Source organism: Mastigoproctus giganteus, chromosome 14, assembly GCF_048544385.1.
Source record: "Mastigoproctus giganteus isolate SK-2022 chromosome 14, ASM4854438v1, whole genome shotgun sequence".
In the NCBI taxonomy this organism is placed as follows: Eukaryota; Metazoa; Arthropoda; class Arachnida; order Uropygi; family Thelyphonidae; genus Mastigoproctus; species Mastigoproctus giganteus.
This window is the reverse complement of record NC_143588.1, coordinates 68,075,815-68,097,350: the sequence shown is the minus strand read 5'-3', so window position 1 is coordinate 68,097,350 and position 21,536 is coordinate 68,075,815. Positions and strand designations below refer to the sequence as shown.

The window sequence follows — 21,536 nt, the reverse complement described above, 5'->3', positions numbered from 1 at the left end:
ACCAAATTCCATCCTGATATCATTGCTGAATTCTTCCGTGATCCGGAGTAGTTGCTGGAATTGCTTCTCAGTTGCTGCATAGACCTTGATGTCATCCATGTACATCAAATGGGTAAGGGCGTATAGGTTTTTCCTTCCTTCCTTCTTTATAATCTTGTATCATCATATTATTGCAGAGTTACATTATGAATATTTCACTTGTGTATTTATATAATAATGTACTTCATAATGTACTTATATAATGTATTACAAATATGCAAAATTTATTTATTTAATTTTTTTAATTTTTTAATTTTTAATTTTATTTTTTAAATTATGATTTTTCATGGAACACAGTTTGGAAAACGCTGCTCTAATTAGTCTGTGGTCTGAATTAAATTTAAACTCAGAATGTACTTATATAATAATGTACTTCATAATGTACTTATATAATATTGGATAAGTATAACATAGCATACATCGCAAATTAATACTATGTACATTATTGTTGTCGAAATAATGGCCCCAAATAACGGAACATTCGAGCTAACAGCACGTTGAGATTGGATGTTTACATACAGCATGTATTGCAGTGCAGAAAAAAAAAAACGGCGAGTCACATGATTACTGTATTTGTTTATGTTCGCCATTTTGAAATAGAATTAAGTACTAATATCATAGATTATACTGTTGTTGTACATTTATTTTAAATTAAAAACCCCTATGGCTCCTAAAGTTAATAAACCTCATAGAGAGAAGAAAAGAACAACAACATTAAAGCTTTGTGACAAACTTGATATAAAGGGCTCACATTCTGGTGAGTTTGGGCTTGGCACACCCAGGGTCCTGAGCTGGATATCAGCATATCAGCTGGATATCTTGATGATTCCTTTCTACTTCTCTCTCTCTCTCTCTCTCTCTCTCTCTCAGGGTAACTCGGGAATTTTTTTTTGGCTGGTGCAGCATAAGCCTCAGGCTTCCTTGCACCATATGGCTATTAATAATAATAATAATAATCCAAACTATTACATTAGGGTCACCCAGAAAGTTAATTCATATATTCATGTGTATTGCCTCTTAATTGCATGTGTTCTCTGGTCAATTTGTGCCTGTTTTGCCGGACAAAAAACCCCAGTTTCTGAGAAAAAAAACCTTGCTATCCACACCTGAGACCGACTGACTGAGCCAAGAAGTGAAAAAAAGCCCATAAAAGTTCCTTGCGTTATTGACAGGATTCAAACCAGACCTTTTCCACCAGATGTGGGGAGGACAGTGATGATACCACTCTGCTACCCACGCAGACTAAACTTGATATAATGAGGCGCCTACGTAGCCAGGTGGGAAGGAGCAGCAGTGCGTAGCACACGCTTCTTGATTAGACCGGGGTTCGAGCCCGTCACCACCAAATACGGAGGATGCGGAAAGGTCAGGGAATGACCATCGCATATTCCCGGAGCAATATGGCCTTAGTTGCTAATGCTCCTAAAAACCAAATAACAACAACAACTTGATATAATGAAGAAAATAGAACGGGGCATAAGCAGGAGTGTATTAATGGTAGAATATAACATTGAATCCTCAACGTGTTTATGTTTTTTATGTGCAGTTAATAAAATTGTATTGTTAATCTCTCTTCTATATTTAGCCTCATTATTTCTGCATTAAATATATTAAAAATAAAACCACCTAGACAAGGGAAAAATCGAAATAACAGCACCTTGAATCTCCAAAGGTGCCTTTATTCTGAAAATCTGCTGTACTGATTAGCACCTACTGCATAGAATTCTAAAAGCCTTTAATCAGATAATGCTTTATGTCCTTAATGATGCATTAAGAATATAATATTGAAATAAAGATCAAGACAAACAAATGAGATTGAATAATTATAATTAAATTTCAGAACTAAATTCTCTTTATGAGTATTCGTATTATTAGTTATGTGGATAGTAATATTTAGAAAGAAAAAATTCAATTTTAAGTATAAAAATATTAAATAGCTCTTTTAAATTGTAGGCTGATAAGCCCTCTGATTTCAAAATGCTCCTTTTAAAATTCTTCTGAGAAGGGAAATTTAGTGCCACGATGTTGAAACTTGTTGCATTCGAAAGTCCACAGAACTCTCTAAGAGATGTTCAAAATTGTCACAATCAACCTCTGTCATGATTGTTAATATGCCAAAAGTGGATGATATTCGGTAGAAATACTAGTACATTATCAGTATACTCTATGAATTCCTTAGTCAAAATTCCATTTATACTGCACTGCTCTCCAAGAGACCGGAGGAATTCCCAATTTCATTGTAATGCTTTTATTGCATCTTATAAACTAATGCAAAAGTTAACAGTGGGTGGTGCATTTTTTGTGGCAGCTTATGGACTTGATCTCGTAATGTTAATAACATCTCCACACATGTTATCCCAGTTATTGTTACTCTTGTGGTAGGTAATATTTCACTATTTCCCAGAGAAACAAACCATGAGTATTAGATCATGTGAAATTAGATCAGGTGAGAAAGCCACAGGTCCATGTTGACCATTCAACTAGTTAGGAACTTGTAGAGGCAAAATTACTTGCATCATAATGTTTAATGCCAAGGAGTAATTTTGGCCAGTTTGGTTCTCCTTGACATTCTCCATCAACTCCTATAAGATTTGAGGAATATGTAATTTACAAGAAGAATCTGTCAAGTTGTGGTTTACACTCAGAGCCTCCTTTCTTTGCTTGCTGATTCATTATTGTGTGAACTTCTTTTGCTGCGTGGTGACTGCTCAGACCTTTTCCAAGTTCAGTATCTGTGCAGTGTCCTGTTCACTTAATGCAGAGAGTTTACCACTGCTGCCTTTTATGTACATATTGCCACCATACCTTCTGCATAATTTTTTTCCACTTCCGTCACAGTGTAAAAGATTCAAACTCATCTCATGTCCCTAATATACTGTATTTTTTTGCTGTCTCTAATTTCAATACTACATTAACACTTATTTTTGCATTTCTAAAGAAATCTGATGTTATCCCATTTGAGCCCTTTCAAATACAAGGCCCAACATCATGATATTAAACTTTTCTTTATAGGAATATGTTAGTGTGTGGTAACATTTTATAAGATGCCCTGCATATTTATTATAATTTGTGTACAGAAAATTCTTCAAATTGTTCTTTAAAGGATACTGGAAGGTCATGAGGCAATGGTGACTACTGCTGCTTTTACCCCAGATAGTGCATACTTAGTATCAGGTTCCACGTCAGGTGATTTAATGTTCTGGGATGCTCGATATGGCCATGGAAGGTGCCTAACAACATATACAGTTGCTCATGACCTAGGCATATTGGGATGTGACTTCAGTCCTCAGTATGAAGCTACTGGTGAGAAAATTTATTTTTTAAATAGTTTTATACAGGGAGGTTTTTTTTTTTTTTTGGAGGACTATCAGGCAGAACAATGTGCAGTGCATCGTGCACCAGCATTTTAGTGTGGTCAGCTCCATCAACAGCATGATGCAGGTGCAGTAAACTGCAGACCGTTAGCTTCATGAACTATTATGCTCCCAGGCAAATACATTGCCTGGCAGCATATTTTGCAGTTAATTGCAAATTAGAAATAAAAATTTTATTAAGTTATCTTGATTTTCCCAAACTATCCAAATATAACAGTTTCATCAGGGTAAGTTAGGTTAGAGAAAGTAAGAAATGAGAGAAAATGGGCAACTTTATTGGCAACATTAGTAACAACATTGTGTAGAATTCATTGGTAGCCAGTTCCCTCAGTATATTCAGGATCCTGGAGCCTTACTTTGATATAGAGTTTGGCTATTTTGTATTGTTATTTTTGTTTAATATTAAAATGTGTTATCAAAATCAGATTGACGAAAGCTAACATCAGCCCTATGTCACATGACTAAACATGCAAGGTCCACAGCAATGTTTTCCCATAGCAATAAAAGGGTTACTTACTTTCCCTAACTTATCTTAATGAAACTTTATCCCTGTGCAGGTTAAGAAAATCGGAATAAGTTAAAATTTTTATTTCTAATTTGCAGTTCTCTGCTGCTTATATTTGCAAAGGTCCTTTTTGCGTGCCTTTGGTGTAACTTATAATATTTTTTCTAGATTTTGATTCAATATTCTTCAATTGGATTATTTCTCTGGGGCGCTGGAAAAAGTCCTTTTAGTAAATGAAAAAGATTTCATCTGTGAAGGATCATTACTCCAAATAATGCTGCCATCTGTTGTTTGTAGTGTTGTAACGTCAACAGATGCTTTTGAATGAGATTCAGAATTCACTTGAATAGCATTTTGTTTCAGTATCAGATGTCATATTATTAAAAGCTGATTCAGTATCATCAGATTCAACATACTATCCATCCTTGTACCTTTTAAGTCCCGATGTCCCAGGCCATGGATCAATTATAACAACCCTTCAGGATTAAATTTTATAAGAAAACACTTTTTACCCAACATTTTATATGTAAACACTAAGGTTGATGTTTTTTTTTTTTTGCTTTTTAAAGAATTATAATTCAGCAACCATAAATTCAAAAAATTTTCTTTTTTTCTTGTATAAAATATTAAACTAGATAAAATAACTTCAATGTAGGCAAAGAACATATGAAACTGAACCAAGTATGCAGCTTTTATAGTGCTCTCTAGACAGTGTGATTGATTCTAAGCAAAATCCCAGCCTTAATGCAAATAGCCCATGGTTCAGTCGGTGTGCTGATATCGAGCAGTTGTTCTTTTTCGTGTCTTTCTTTTTACAGCACTCATTAATTGACCATTAATTAATTAACACAAATATGCACCCATTGAATGGGTGCATATTTGTGTTAAGGCACAACACTTGTAGTTTGTTTTAATTCAAGTTTGCATTCCAGCAGTGAATGTGTTAAAAGAAAACACTGTGCTTGTTTGTGAAATAATCAAGTTTCATTGGTTGTATTTTGTCATCTGCAGTTATGTTGTCAATGGAACTGATCATGCAAAAATGCTAGCAGCCACACGTCTATGTAGCATTGTATCAATGCACACTCAGGGCTAGATTTAAACTTGTCATGGCCCTAAGTTATAACATGTATGAGGCCCTTCTCTCTTACAGTTCGCCTATGACAATATTAAAAAAGGATTTTTTAAAACAGGGCAAGGCCCCTTGTAATGTGATGCCCTAAGCTGTAGCTTGTTTAGCATATATGTAAATCCGGCCCTGTGTGCACTCCTCAAAAAAAAAACTTTCTGCTATCTGTGTTGCCCTTCCAGAAGTAGCGTAAAGATTTTATATTGTGAAGATTATAAAAGTGTGCTGACCTGGCAGTAAAAAAATGTATTACCTATTTCAATTTCTAATTGAAATAGGTAATATAAAACAAATATAATAAGTACACACACACACATACACACACACACATATATATATAATGCATGAATAGGAAATGTAAAGAAAAAACAGGAATTGCACCTCAGTGCGCAAAACTGCAAAACAGGATACAAATATATATAGATGAAATCAGAATGATTTAATAGAAGAAAAAAAATACATAGATGGAGCAGTATTAAACAAAACCGAGACTAATAGAAAAAGAAAATAAAAAAGAATGAGAAAATAAAAAAAGAAAAAGAATTTTAAGAACCTAAAAAAAAATATATATATATATATAAAATTATCTGAAATTAAAGGCTGAATCAGTGAACCAATTAAATGTAGAGAAGCTGAAAGGGAAAGCAAAAATATATGATTAATTAATAAAGAAAAATAGTGAGCAACAAACTGAGGGTGGAAAGATGATGACTAAGGGGAAGAAAAATTTCGATGCAAACTAAAGAAAGTTGGTACATACACTGTGCTGCCACTTTATTAGGTACACCTACCTAGTAACGTGTTGAGCTTCCTTTAGCCTTCAAAACAGCCACCTCCATAGCCAGGTGGGCAGGAGCAGCAGTGTGTAGCACACGCTTCTTGATTAGACCGGGGTTCAAGCCCATGGCCACCAAATACGGAGGATGCGGAAAGGTCAGGGAATGACCACCGCATATCCCCAAAGCAATATGGCCTTAGTTGCTAATGCTCCTAAAAACCAAATAACAACAATAACAACAACAGCCTTAATTCGTCTGGGCATGGATTGAACAAGATGCTGAAAATGTGCAGGAATGAAGTTCCATGCAGATATGAGTGTGTCGCTCAATTCCTTGAGATTCAATAGAGGTGTAGGCCTGCAGCGAACAGCCCTTTCCAGCTCATCCCAAAGATGTTCAACAGGATTGAGATCTGGGACTCAGCGGGCCACTGCAGCAAAGAAAATTCTTTGTTGTGTTCCTGAAACCATTCCATAGTGATTTGAGCTTTGTGCACCACGCATTATCCTGTTGGAAGTAATCTGACTGAGTATAAACTGTCAACATGAATGGATGCACTTGGTCAGCAACGATGTTTAGGTACAATGTGGCATTCAGACATGAATCTATGGGTATCAATGGACCCAACATGTGCCAAGAAAACATTCCCCACACCATAACACTGTCCAAATCACCTTGCACAGTAGTTGTCAGACATGACAGGTCCATGGATTCATGTTGCTTTCACCAAATTCTGAGCCGACCGGGCTAGCTGAGTGGGTAAAGTGCCTGCCTGGCAACCCAAAGGTCGCGGGTTCGAATCCCGCCTCGGGCTTGGATCAAAGTACTGCAAAAACCTTGGGAGGTGCATTATGGCCACAGAAACCGATGCGCCAAAAACTACAAAAAAAAAAAAAAAAATTCTGAGCCTTCCATCAACATGATGCACCAAGACCTTCAACTCGTCAGACCAAGCAACTGTTTTCCAATCCTCAATAGTGCAGTGCTGGTGTTGCTGTGCCCACAGGAGGCGTGCTCTCTTGTTCTTCATTGATAACAAAGTTACGCGATGTGGCCATCAGCTGTTGTAACCCATTTGTGACAAAGTGCGACTAGTGGTCTGTTGCGATATTTTTTTCTGTGCACCAAGGTTGTATTCTGATGTGATGTGCGACATTGTGGCCCGTCTGTTTGCTTGCACAATTCTAGCTGTCCTCCTCTAACCTCTTTCATCAACAAGCGATTTTCTTCCACAGGAGTGCCATTGAGAGGATGTTTTCTGTTCATTGCACCATTCTCGATACACCCTTGAAACTGTGGTGCATGAAAAGTTCAGAAGATCTGCCGTTTCAGAGATGCTTTGTCCAGCATGTCTTGCGCCTACTACCATGCCACGTTCAAAGTCCATTAGATCACTCCTTTTCCCCATTCTTGCTACGGTTTGTACACTAAACTGATGCTAGAAAGGTTGTTCTGCTGCATTTATATCCACAACTGTGGTCATGTGACTTGCAATGTTGTGGGACAAACCATTTGTGTGCTCAACAGGGGTATACCTAATAAAGTGGCAGCACAGTGTAGATCAGACATTTCATCAGGGGACTACACCTGATCATGTACCAAACCATTATGTTTCTATACATACTTATGGTAATGGAGGAAAGATTAAAAATAATAGGGGAAAAAAAAACATGCTGATACAAATAATAACCATCATCTGATTTGTATCAGCGTGTTGTTTTTGGAGGATCTATCTTTTTCTCCCTTTTTTTTTTTTTTTCCTCTATTATTTTTAATCTTTTCTCCATTATCATAAGTTTGTATAGAAATGCAGTGGTTTGGTACATGATCAAGTGTAGTAGTCCCCTAATGAAATGCCTGATCTACGTACCAAGTTTCTTTAGTTTGCATCAAACTTTTTCTTCCCCTAAGTCATCACCTTCCCACCCTCAGTTTGATGCTCACTATTTTTCTTTATTAATTAATCATATATTTTTGCTTTCCCTTTCAGCTTCTCTACGTTTAATTGGCTCACTGATTCAGCCTTTAATTTCAGATAATTTTATATCTATTTTTTTTTTAGGTTCTTAAAATTCTTTTTCTTTTTTTATTTTCTCATTCTTTTCTCTTTCTTACTTTTCTTCTGTTAGTCTCACATCTTGTGTTTAATACTGCTCCATCTTTATGTATTTTTTTTTCTATTAAATCATTCTGATTTCATATATACTGTGTATATATATATATACATATATATATATATAAAGTACTGATGTTATACAAAACACAAGTGGGAAGCTAATGCTAGGGAAATAAACTTAAATTACTGTTAATAAAATGAGTGAATTTGAACTCCTGGTTAGGACAACTAATGTTGATGTGATAGGACTAACAGAAATATAATCTCACCCATAAATAGGGAATGATGAGTTTCACTATGGTATGTACAATATATTTAGGTAGGATAGGAAAGATAGATTGGTAGAGCCATGCTTCTTATCAAAAGCAGCCTAAATGTGACAAAAGCTTTTGAAGATTCAGAAGTTATGCATGCTAGTATTGAATCTGTGTAGTGTGAGTTAGATGGAAGCAAGGGTATAATGAGAATGGGAGTAATCTACAGACCAGATTATGAAGTTATGACAAGAGCTCTACATACAGGTGAAATGTGTGAGTATGGGTGATTTTAATTCATCCTTTATTTGGAACAAGTGGGAGTGGAACTCACTATAGGAAACAAAATTTTTAGATCAACTAGATGATAATTATTATTTGTATCAGCATGTTGGAAAAAGTACTAGGGGTAAGAATATTCTAGACTTCTTCATCGCTTGTGAACCAGATGACATCATAAGCCTGACAGTACAGGAACTATTAGCAGGGAGTGATCATGCAGTTCTAAGTTGGATTATTAGGAGAGAGGTAGCAGTTGTTAAATACAAAGAAATAGGTTTTAATTTCTCTGTGGTATGGTGAAATGAAACAGTGATGGCTTAAGGTGCAACTTGGCCTCTATCAACTAGGGAGATAGCATATGGAAAAATATATTATAATTATGAAATACTTTTAAAGCAGTAGTCACAGAAACCATGAATGCATAAATACCATTAAGAAAATTTGGCACAAGGAAGATGCAGAGATGGATGAATAACGAGTCAGCCAGTTTAATAGATCAGAAAAAGATAGCATGGGAAAGTTACAAAGTGATGAGGTCTGTAACACCTATAATAGTAGCACAGAAAAGGTTAGGCTGGAAAAGGCTTAATTATGACAAATTGCTGGCTAAGAGAACAAAGAATGTGCACGTGAAGTTCTTTGTGTATGTCAATACAAAAAGGAAAACAATGAAACAGGTCATGATAGGCCTGGGAAAGCCTTGATATCACAGCTGATGTTGTGGTGATGAATTGAATGGATACTTTGCACCGACATTTACAGATGAAGGACGCTTCATAATCAGAGCTTTGTGTGAAATTAGTGATTTTGAAATTACAGATTGTTTATTAGAAATGCTTTGAAACCAAAAGTAGAGTAATGCTCCTAGAGCTGATTGCATATACCCTGTAATTTGGAAGGAGGCTGTGAGTGAGTGCATTGATCCATTAAGTTTAATTATGAGGGTATCACTGTATTCAGTAGAGATTCTCTTGGATTAAAGCAATCAGTACTGTACTAATGTACAGGCAACTCTCGATTTAAAAACATTCGATTTACGAACATTCGCTATAACGAACATCAAAATTCATTCAAAATTTCTTAAAGTCCAATAGATAGAGTTCCTTATAAAATTAAATGCCAAACGTATAGTGAACATAATTGTAAGATTTAAATAAATAAACGTAAATAAACTTCAAAAATTTTTTTTATTACAATAATTATCAGAAAATTATTATATGATAATTATACTGAACTTTTCTTGATTAATAAAACTAATCTAGCCATTAAAAAACATTGGTTTATATGCCACGCCGCATAGAATGTTTTCTTGTGGGAAAGAAATCGATGATTCCCCCTATTGTTATAATATAATAGGATCATCACTTGCTTTGCCCAGGTTATCTTAGACGGTCAACTGTTGGTTCCCTTAGGGTCTGGGAAAGGGAAGCTTCCCCATCTCTTTCTCTTCCAGTTGCAAAGATACCTGAAATGGATAATAGTAGCACTGCGAACACACAGCAAAAAATGCACCCGACCGATCTTTTGTGTCACACAACAACAGACATGGTCAGTTGTTTTATAGACACCATTAAGTGTAGTTCTGCATTTGGTGACTTAAAAATATATTTTTAAAAATTTAAGCAATCATGGGTTCAAAGCAAAATGGTAGTGCTGGTTGCTGAGAGTGGTATTAATAAAAGATGCAGGATTAGTTTAGAAACTAAACTAGACATCATAAATTATCTTTAATAATCGTTGCGATACTTCATTATGGTGTGAACCGATCAAGTATCGCAACGATTATTAAAGATAATTAAAGAATTGTGGAGGCAGTTAAGGAAACAACTCCTGTTTTAATAAGTAGAATAGTAAAAAATAGTTTTTTGTTGTACACCTTTATCATACTTGTTAAAATTAACAAGTACGATATCTTGTTTTTTGTATTCTTTTCTTATTTTATTTTACGTTACATATCATATACAATAACCCATAAAGCATACATACATTATAATAAAATGTATTGTATAGACCAGCGGTTCCCAAACTACTGAGATTTGCGGACCCCTATATACAGGTAGTTCTCGACTTTACGAGTTAATTCGTTTCTAGCGCGCACCCGTAAAGTGAAAACTCGTAAAGCAGGAATTTATTTCCATAGACATAATGTTAAAAATAGGGGTTACATTATCAATAATGAAATTAATTAGCTAATTAGTTTGTTTAAAGAATGATTGATTTATTCAAAGAAATGAAAATGTAGCCTGTAAAATCAAACAAATTATAATAATAAAAAAATTATTTATGACTTACAAATGTTAAAGAATGTTTCTTCTTCATCATCATCATTGACTAAATGCACACGTGTTGATCACTCATTATTGGTTCAGCACTCGTTGGTTTATTGCACAAGGAAGTCACCTTCTTCAGAAATGCTTAAAGAGGCATTTATTTCCAAGATAATCTCTTTTCTTTGTAAATTTCAATAGCATGCATAAGCATTTTTTAACGGAACACACAAATTGCAACTAATATGATTTGTGTGGTGTAACAAGTTTATGAAGCTTAAAAAAAAAAAAAGGAACAAAGAGAAGATCTGAAAATTTATGTTTTTTATACGATTGAAGATTTCAGTAAAGGGCAAACACATTTCACCATAATAACGTAAAAACCCACACAATTCCAGCTATCAGTATTATTGCAAATGCAATAAGATCGAGTTTACTACTGTTTATAATAAATTGCACTAATAGAAAAGCCCAATAAACCGAAAAGTGCAAATTGTTTTTATTGTTTTATGGTCGTGACCTCCAGAAATGTACTTTAAAAAAATATCACAAAGCCGTTCAAAATTGGTTCTCATAACAGAATATATGATAATGATGAAAGTGTAGTGAATTTTTATGATTTGAATTGGTAACTAATACAATTTACGCTATAAAAACGACCTTTTAGAGAGTTATATAGCGAAAATTTCAACTTCTGGGGTCGTAGAACGAATTACCAAAAAACACATTATTGGGTTCACATTATGATATTTTCACGATACAGTGGTGTCTCTGGAACGGATTAATATCGTAAAGTGGGGTACACTGTATTATATAGATAGGCACATAGTTTGAAATGCAGTATTTATGAATGTTTAACATTCATTTTTTGCAATTAATGTTCATATTTTCGATTTTGTTGATACTTAATAAAAAAACAACCTCGTAAACCCGGGAACTTGTAAAGCAGAAACTGCCTGCATATATATGCACATATGTTTGTGTGTATATATACAGGGTGATTCAGGAGGGATGGTAAATATTTTGGGAGGTTATACTATCGATTATTCTGAGTAAAAAAGTTCATATAAACATGTGTCCAATTCTCAATGGATACAGAGATACAGCGGTTTGAAACTGGTGGCGCAGTTATAACCTGATGCTGTTTGGTGTTAGAAGTGTTGTTAAGAATGCCGCACATCTTCACACATGCTCAATATGCCAATATGGTGTTTGTCTACTGTTTTTGTGGTGGAAGTGCTACTGCTGCTTGTAGTGAATATTTATGTTTCCTAAATATTTTTCCTAACCACAGAATACCATATTCAAGAGTGTTTACACCAAACAGCGTGAGACTGATACAGTTCCCAGCACTCATATTTCTTCTGAACGTGCAAATGGACAAAATGTGGATGAAATAGAACACATTATTCAGTTGGTAGAATGTCCTACTATTAGCACACGAAAAATTTCTACGCTTATCGGTATTCCACAGACAAGAGTATAGTGAACATTATGTGACCACAACTTGTATCCATTTCACATACAACACTTTCAGCCAGGAGACGATGCCCAGCGATTGGAGTTTTTTTGATGGGTAAATGCTAATCGCCGATTAATTCCGTTAATACTCTTCAGCGATGAAGCTGCTTTCACCCTTGACTGTATCAACAACACCCATAACTCATAGGTGGTCAGATAAAAATCCACATGCCACTACGTAGAAACAGATTTTCAACATCACTTCTCTGTGGTGTGGTGTGGTATCATCGACAATGAGTTGATTGGGCCTGTTGTGTTACAGAATCATCTTACAGGGTCCATTTACCTAGAATTTCACCAAAACGAACTTCCACTATTATTGGAGGATTCTTTTTTTTTTTTTTATGTAAACCTCAAAAACGAGAGGTATTGGAACCTATAGTACTTAGTACCATGCTTGGGTTGGAGGTTGAGAAGATGAAAGAAGATATTTGTTGACGTTGGACTTGAACTTCTGTAGACTGTAATTTTCAGGAAATACGTATGAAGGAAGGTTGTTCCAGAAAACGGCAGTTGAATGAATAAACGAAGAAGATGAAAAGTTGGTTCTGTGAGTTTGAAGTTGGACAGTAAATGGATGTTGGCTGGTGGCGGCATGTGTTCGGACTGTTTTGAAAGAGAGAGTGGGAATTATAGAAGAATAGTGCCCATGGAAGTATCTGTAGAAAAGGAATTCAGCAGAAAGAGTACATCTATGAGACAGCGAGTGGAGAGACTCTGTTAGAGATGAATCATTAATTAACCTAACTGCCCTCTTCTGAATGGAATCAAGGAGCCTGAGAGAGGTTTTGGGAGCACCATCCCAGATGTGGGAACAATATTCCATGGCAGGGCGGATTTGCAATTTATACAGAGTGAGCAGCTGTTTGGAAGAAAAGTAACGCTGAGAGCGAAAGAGAAAACCAAGTTTTTTAGATGCAGAGGAAGCAATATTTGTAATGTGCTTGTGCCAAGAGAGATTAGAAGTCAGGGTAATCCCCAAAAGAGATATATCATTTTGCCTAGAAATCGGAGTATCACTAAAGATAAGCATAGGAGCAGAAAAATCTTTTTGCGAGATATAAGACAAGACTCAGTTTTAGAAGGATTGAAAAAACTAAGTTGTCTTTGCCCCATTGGAGAATTACCTGAAGGTCGGCATTTAAGGAATTGGTAGCAGATTTTCGAGAAGTTGAAGCTGATTGAGCAGGACAAGGTTTCTCAAAATGGAAAGTGGAATGCAATGTGCTATCAGCGGCAAAACTATGGATAGGATTTCCAGTCAATGGAAGAAGGTCATTAATATACAAGAGTAAAAGAGTGGGGGAAAGAACTGAACCTTGGAGGACACCGGCATTAGTGGAGAAGTTAGAAGGCAGAGAGCCATCTACCATCAGCCTCAGTGAGCGATCAGAGAGAAAGCTGGATAACCAATTACTAAAAACAGTTGGCAAACCATAAGATGGAAGCTTGTTTAGAAGGCCTTTATGCCAGACACGATCGAATGCCTTTGAGATGTCAAGAGCAACTACTTGTGTTTCACCGAACCTTTCCATTGAATTAGTCCATAAATGGGTAACGTAAGACAGAAGATCACAAGTGGATCGACACTGACGGAATCCATACTGGCTATCGTTGATCAGACAGAAGGTTTCTAGGTAGTTTAAGAGTAGGCAGTTAATTGATTTCTGCATTACTTTAGAAAGAGTAGAAGTAATTGCAATGGGACGATAATTGGAGGCAAGGAACTTCTCACCCTTTTTAGGAACTGGCTGGATATGAGCAAATTTCCAAGCAGAAGGAAAACACCTTTCGAATAAGAAAGTGAAAAAAGGTGGCAAAAAATAGGAGTAAGTTCAGGAGCACAGGTTTTGAGAACAAGTGGAGAAATACCATCAGGACCTGGAGCTTTCTTAGCATCAAGATTCGTCAAAATCCTTCTGATGTCCTTTTGACGGAAGACCACAGGAGGCATTGAATGGAGCGTGTTGGGAATGGTGGGAGGTGTTTTACCAAGATCATTAATACATGAGTTGCAAGAAAAATAGTATGCTAGCAGGACAGCTTTATCTTTGGCTGAAGTGACAACAGAACCATCTGGTTTTGACAGAGGTGGGAGCAGAGATGGGCAAAAGTTGTAGCCAATAGCTTTGGCAAGAGACCGGAATGCTTGGCTGCCATTAGGGCAAGAAGCAAGTTTTCTACTCTTAGCCTGTTTAAAATCTAGTTTGGACTGATTAATAACTGCTTTACAATTGTTGTGAGCTTTGAGATGTGGTAAAAGCATTGCTATCGTGGCACTGTTGAGCATTGCTATCATGGAAATATCATTGTGATATGGAGCAAATCAGTTATAGGAAGATTGGCTTTTTACTTATGCTTTCTCAGGTTCTCTGAAGATGTGTAGATTTTTTCTCCCAGGTTTTTTCTTCAGTAGGCAAAGTTGTATATTAAAAAACCCATTATTCATAATGGCATTGATCTCTCATATGCAGCTATAGTTACTTTGGTGCGGGCTCTAAATAAGAGGCATTTCCTTTTTGAGAAGTATTGCTTAGTTCAATCCTGCTCTAAGAGCTGCACTTCAGAGATCACTGATAATTCATATTAAACTTAAAGTGAATGAATAGATAAAATTAAAAGATTGGGATTTTCCATGTTCTATCCCAACCTTTTGAGTGGGAACATTTGAGGAAAAGAGTATTTTGAAAAAGAATCAGTTGATAAGTGCACCAATTGTAGTTTCAGCCTAATAATTCCTGTGAAAGATGGAGCCATATCATTAAAACAAGAATCAGCACAGATCAACTGAACTTGCAGCAATTGGAGTATTGGATGGCTTCCTTTTTATCAAAGAAGTTCACAACATACTTTGTAAAAAAAAATAGGTATTAGTAGTGGCAAATGAAGCAAGAAAGCAAGCTTATACAGCATTCTGTTTTACCTGAATGCTGTATAAGCATTCAGGTAAAACAGAACTAAAATATAACTGTCTATCTATAGTGACGGTACAAGATGCAATGGATCAGTTAAATGTATAAAAAGTTTGTAGCCTCATAGAAATAAGACAATAAAATTGTTAATGTAACTTTATTTAATTATTTGGTCTCCTTTGTATAAACAAATGCAAAAATATAGGTTCATAATTTGGTTTCATTTTTTTGGAAACGTTAAACTTCTGTTTTCTTTTTTTTTTTCAGATAATAGAAAAATTTGAATATCAGGCCCTTCATAAGATACCTGCAGAGGAAGGGTACACTGTTAAAAGAAACCCACAATGATATGGATGCATCTGCTTCATCATACCGTATGTCGTGGTGAAAAAATGGGATTAAGAATTCAAAGGGAGGAAGAGAGAGAGAGAGAGAGAGAGAGAGAGAGCGAGCGAGCATCAAACATGACTCTCAGTGTGGATAACCAAGAACAGCTAATTGCCAATAATTCTGGTAGGATTCAACCCCTGTCCACAGTATGGGTTTGAAACTTGTAACATTAAAAAAATAAAAAAAAGTTTTTTCCCTTTCTTATGGTATTCTTGAGGATGTCACAGACATTTTCTCAGATATGCCAGACAAGCTGTACTGGCTACATGGGAGTCTAAAATGCTGATGGAACTGATATTGGGGTGATATTCAAGTCAAGGAGACCCAAATCAGCAAAGCCCGTACGGTCTGTGACAGACAAATCCTCTGCTTGCACCTTCACGATGGTGTGACTGTTAGTAATCCTGGATATAACCTCCATGCACAAGCACACTGTATCTTGGTGACCACCCAGGTATGAACCAACGTAAGCAGGGGTCGAGGTGTGATGCCCACACCACATGGAGGAATGCCACCCCTCTGTGTTACCAGGCAATACTAGGTGGTAGATGACTCTCATCAACCGGTGCAATACCACTACTTTGCTTATTGGAGGCTTGAAGTGGTGGAACCCATGTTTAGTCTCCAGAGCTAAGTTCCGGTCAACCCTTCCCCATCTCTTTCATCATGCAGTATGACTGATGACTTTTGAGGTTATGATGAATATCATAGCGAGATCCAATCTTCCTTACATTTTGAGGGTACAGCTGTAAAACGGTGTTCGCAGGCTGGCCGCTAGTTAGTATACCGGACCGAACCTACCTATTGGTAACTCTCTAGGAGGCTTCCGGATTAGCTAGTGTATAATTTTGCTACCTCTACTCTGCCAGATAGTGACTGGAGGGAGTCCAAATAGTGTGTATGCAGGGGGGGGGGCATTGTCGAGGCCACGTTATGTCAAGGATCTGGGTATATTCTTACCATGTGAAAGCCATATCCAAAAATTTCATTACTTCATACAGCATGTCTCACCCACTTTTTCTTACTATTGAATACACCATGAATTGTCAAACTAATAGAGCAAGCTTATCTGGGAAAAGATCTAAACCTCCCAAACACTTCCTAGTTCATTTCACAAATATACTTGGTTTCAATTCTAATCTCAACGATGTCCATTTCCACTTGCAGTCTGCCAAACCCCATGTACCTTTTCTGACAGAATCCCAGTTATCGGTTAATTCAACTACCGTTTATCTCAGCTGCCCAAATTATTCACTGTATCCTTTCGCTTCAAAGGTGGTACTTGTGCATATGTCCGTTCCGATATTCCCTGTCAGAGAATTGGTAATTTGGAATCTCCTCTCTTCGATCTTCTCTGGCTTAAAATCACTCTACCTCGTTGTGTCAAATTCATCTGTTGTCTCTACCGTCCTCCCAACTCCACTAATCACTTGGAGCTCTTTGACTTCCTCTCTTTGCAACTTGACTTTCTCCAGTCCAACTTTCCTAACAGTGAGGTAATTTTCCTTGTTGATTTTAATGTTCACAACTACAGCTATCTTCCGTTTTTTGTCACACTGACCCAGCTGGTCGATATGCTGAGGCTTTTGCAATTTCTAATGACCTTGCACAGATTGTTCATTTACCTACAAGAATACTGGACAATCCTAACCATACAACCAACGCGCTTGATCTTTTTCTCACAAACAACTCTTGTAAGTACAGGGTCGAGTGAGTGATCCTTTAGGTACCTCAGATCACAACTTGGTGATGGTCCCTCCTCCAATGGAGCCTTTATCTCATGGCTATTCCCAACCTCATGTTTGTTTGGCATTACAAGAATGCAAAATGGGATGACCTGCGAGATTTCTTTTCTTCTTTTCCTTGGTCGGGCTACTGTTTCAAAACTTCTGATGTCAAGTTTGCTCAGATCGTGTCAGTGAAATTATTCTTGTAGGAATGGAATCCTTTATTCCACACTCCACTTTAAAATCTCGTCCTTTATCTCAACCTTGGTTTTCCAATAAATGTGCTAAGGCTGTTCAAGAGAAGAATGTTGCATATCGTAATTGGCTTGTTTCTGTTTCTTCAGGTTCATTTTCTGCCTACACCAAAGCTCGTAACAATTGCAAAGTAGTCATTAATCAGTTCAAACTAGATTTCGAACAAGCTAAGAGTAAAAAACTTGCTTCTTGCCCTAATGGTAGCTGAGCATTCTGGTCTCTTGCCAAAGCTATTGGCTGCAACTTTTGCCCATCTCTGCTCCCACCTCTGTTAAAACCAGATGGTTCTGTTGTCACTTCAGCCAAGGATAAAGCTGACCTGCTAGCATCCCATTTTCCTTTCAACTCATGTATTAATGATCTTGGTGAAACACCTCCCACCATTCCCAACTCGCTCCATTCAATGCCTCCTGTGATCTTCCATCAAAAGGATGTCAGAAGGATTTTGACGAATCTTGATGGATTTTTATGAATCTTGATGCTAAGAAAGCTCTAGGTCCTGATGGTATTTCTCCACTCGTTCGCAAAACCTGTGCTCCTGAACTTACTCCTGTTCTTTGCCGCCATTTTTCACTTTCTTATTCCAAAGGTGTTTTTCCTTCTGCTTGGAAATTTGCTCATATCCAGCCAGTTCCTAAAAAGGATGACAAGTCCCTCCCATCCAATTATCGTCCCATTGCAATTACTTCTACTCTTTCTAAAGTAATGCAGAAATCAATTAACTGCCAACTCTTAAACTACTTGGAAACCTTCTGTCTGATCAATGATCGCCAGTATGTATTCCGTCAGTGTCGATCCACTTGTGATCTTGTCTTATGTTACCCATTTATGGACAAATTCAATGGAAAAGTTTGGTGAAACACAAGCAGTTGCTCTTGACATCTCAGTCTTTCGATTGTGTTTGGCATAAAGGTCTTCTAAACAAGCTTCCATCTTATGGTTTGCCAACTGTTTTTTGTAATTGATTATCCAGTTTTCTCCCTGATCGCTCACTGAGGGTGATGGTAGATGGCTCTCTGCCTTCTAACTTCTTCACTAATGCTGGTGTCCCCCAAGGTTCAGTTCTTTCCCCCACTCTTTTCCTCTTGTATATTAATGACCTTGTTCCATTGACTGGAAATCCTATCCATAGTTTTGCCGATGATAGCACATTGCATTCCACTTTCCATTTTGTGAAACCTTGTCCTGCTCAATCAACTTCAACTTCTGAATATCCACTACCAATTCCTTAAATGCCAATCTCCAGGTAATTCTCTAGTGGGACAAGACAACTTAGTTTTTTTCAATCCTTCTAAAACTCAGTCTTGTCTTATATCTCGCAAAAAGGATTCTTCTGCTCCTATGCTTACCTTTAGTGACACTCCGATTTCTAGGCAAAATGATATATCTCTTTTGGGGATTACCCTGACTTCTGATCTCTCTCTTGGCACAAGCACATTACAAATATTGCTTTCTCTGCATCTAAAAAACTTGGCTTTCTCTTTCACTCTCGGCGTTACTTTTCTTCCAGCTGTTCACTCTGTACAAATCGCAAATCCGCCCTACCATGAAATATCGTTCCCACATCTGGGGTGGTGACCCCAAAACCTCAGGCTTCTAGATTCCATTCAGAAGAGGGCAGTTAGGTTAATTAATGACTCCTCTCTAACAGAGTCTCTCCACTCTCTTTCTCATAGACGTACTGTTTCTGCTGCATGCGTTTTCTATAGATACTTACATGGGCACTGTTCTTCTGAATTGGCTTCTATTATTCCTGCTCTCTCTTTCAAAACAGTCCGAACACATGCCGCCACCAGCCAACATCCATTTATTGTCCAACTTAAAACTCACAGAACTAACTTTTCATCTTCCTCATTTATTCATTCAACTGCCGTTTTCTGGAACAACCTTCCTTCATACATATTTTCTGAAAATTACAGTCTACAGAAGTTTAATTCTAATGTCAACAAATATCTTCTTTCATCTTCTCAACCTCGAACCCAAGCACGGTACTAAGTACTACAGGTCCTAATACCTCTCGTGTTTGGGGTTTACATTAAAAAAAAATATATATATATATATATATGCAGTTTTCAAGCCCATTTCAATTAAATGATATTATTCCTATTATCTGTTAAGCATTGTTGTAAAGAAATATAATAAGAAGAGGTCTGTCCAGTAATTCTGTAGATGAAAATATGACAATGATTAGTTTCATATTCTGTATAGTAGTTAATAGTCCCTTTGAGGAGGAATTTGGGCCCTATTCCTCTGAAAGGGTTGGTTTTCATTGAGTGAGTGAAAGTTAGTTGGCACTTATACTTAAAAAATTATCTGTCTTTAAGGTATTGGTAGTTATTATACACTTTATTTTTACAGCAGATATTGCAGGTTGTAATCGCTATTTATTGGCGACGTGTGGCACTGATGATCTTGTCAAATTGTGGCATTTTAAAACTGGTGTGATTTGCACATTGACTCTCTCTGCAACTCTTGAAGGCCATTCAGGAAATGTTATGTCTTGCAGATTTTCTACAGATGGGTCACTTCTTGCCTCAACGTAAGACTATCAGTTTATTCTTCATAAAATTGCTATAATAAATCTAAATATCCAATTACAGTATTATTTCATTAGCTGTTTAAAATTTTTATTTTCTATATTGGATGTTTGAAAAATAGTGAAACAAAATTTCCTTTTTGAAAGATATGAAAACATTCAAAGATGTAAAAATGCATGGTGACAACTCCATTATACTGGACATTAAAGATTCAGAATTTGCAAATATGTAGTAGTCTGCTGATTCATATTTACATAGCTGTTGGTTAACTAGTTCAGTTCAGTACTGTACAGTACAGGATGGTATACCCTTTGCCCATAAGCCACAGGACAAATAACAAATGTTTGAATATTCTTTAGGATGACCCTAAAGAATATTCAAACATTTGTTGTTTGTCCAGGCCTTTCCTCTACCTGCACAGTCACAGTGAGGGTGTAACTTTTGATCTGCATAATACACATTTGTTCTGAATTGGTCATAGTTATATTTTTTTATATGTGTGTATTTGTGTACATATTAAGGTAAGAATTCTCTTGTCCTTATTGCTCAATGTATAACAGAATTACACAAATAAAAAAAAAGTAGCATGCAAATTTAATACTGTGCATGCTCAAATCTTTGTTTTGTATTTAATGCCCACTTAACCGTATATATATTTTACTGTCCATTACAGTAAAATATGCTGCACATTCACATATGAAAGCACTATACAGTCTGTGCCCTAGCTCAAAAGTTTCATTATTTGCAAAAGGTTGGAACTACTGGTTTAGCACAGAGGCAGCTGAGGCCATTATATACTGTTTTCTGGATCATAAGATGCACTTCTTTTTTTTTTTTTTTTCCTGGAAAATGTTTAAAATTTTCTCACATCTTATGGTCTAAAAAAGTATACCGAGTTCATGGGGGTGTTTTTTTTTTTTTTTAATATACAGTAGCATATCTGAATAAGGCATTATGCATGTTTCACCAGAACTTTTCCTTTATTTCCAAGAAGCTTCAACATAGAAAAGGTGCCAAAGCTTATATAAATTAACTATTACTTAATAAATAAATTTCTGTTTATTCTCAGTATGGCAAAGGCCAGAAGAACTTACATGTTCATTATGATGGAATATACATCTTTGATTATTGAGGGCAGCTAAATTTTCCGTGCCAGTTCGCTAACGGCAACAAAAATCTGACAAAAAAATGCACAATGGGCCGTGCATTTTTTGTAACTGTGCATGCTTGCTTTTGAACCATGGCTAGCCCATGAGACTATAAAATTGGTAATAACGAGTGTGACAATGGCAGTGGCAAGTTTTTTGGATCCTGTGATGAGTAAATTCTTTGTTTGACACTAACATTTTGTTTAGAATAAAATATTTTTTCCCAGAATTTGCCTTCAAAAGCAAACAGCTAAGCTAACATACAACAAGCCTTTGTGCAAAAAACAAACATTATACTGAT

General features: G+C 36.5%; 1 protein-coding gene across 2 annotated transcripts in view; it reads left to right on the top strand.

The window, feature by feature from the left end:
* LOC150075197 (WD repeat, SAM and U-box domain-containing protein 1-like) overlaps positions 1–21,536 on the top strand; it is a 157,289-nt gene that overhangs the window by 43,701 nt on the left and 92,052 nt on the right. The window contains exons 5-6 of one of the 2 annotated variants that reach the window (XM_090388648.1): positions 3,143–3,342; positions 19,912–20,089. In XM_090388648.1, coding sequence (XP_090244774.1) covers positions 3,143–3,342; positions 19,912–20,089 — 378 coding nt within the window. Of the gene's footprint in view, positions 1–3,142; positions 3,343–19,908; positions 20,090–21,536 lie in introns of both variants that reach the window. The other variant, XM_090388647.1, reaches the window with a different exon arrangement.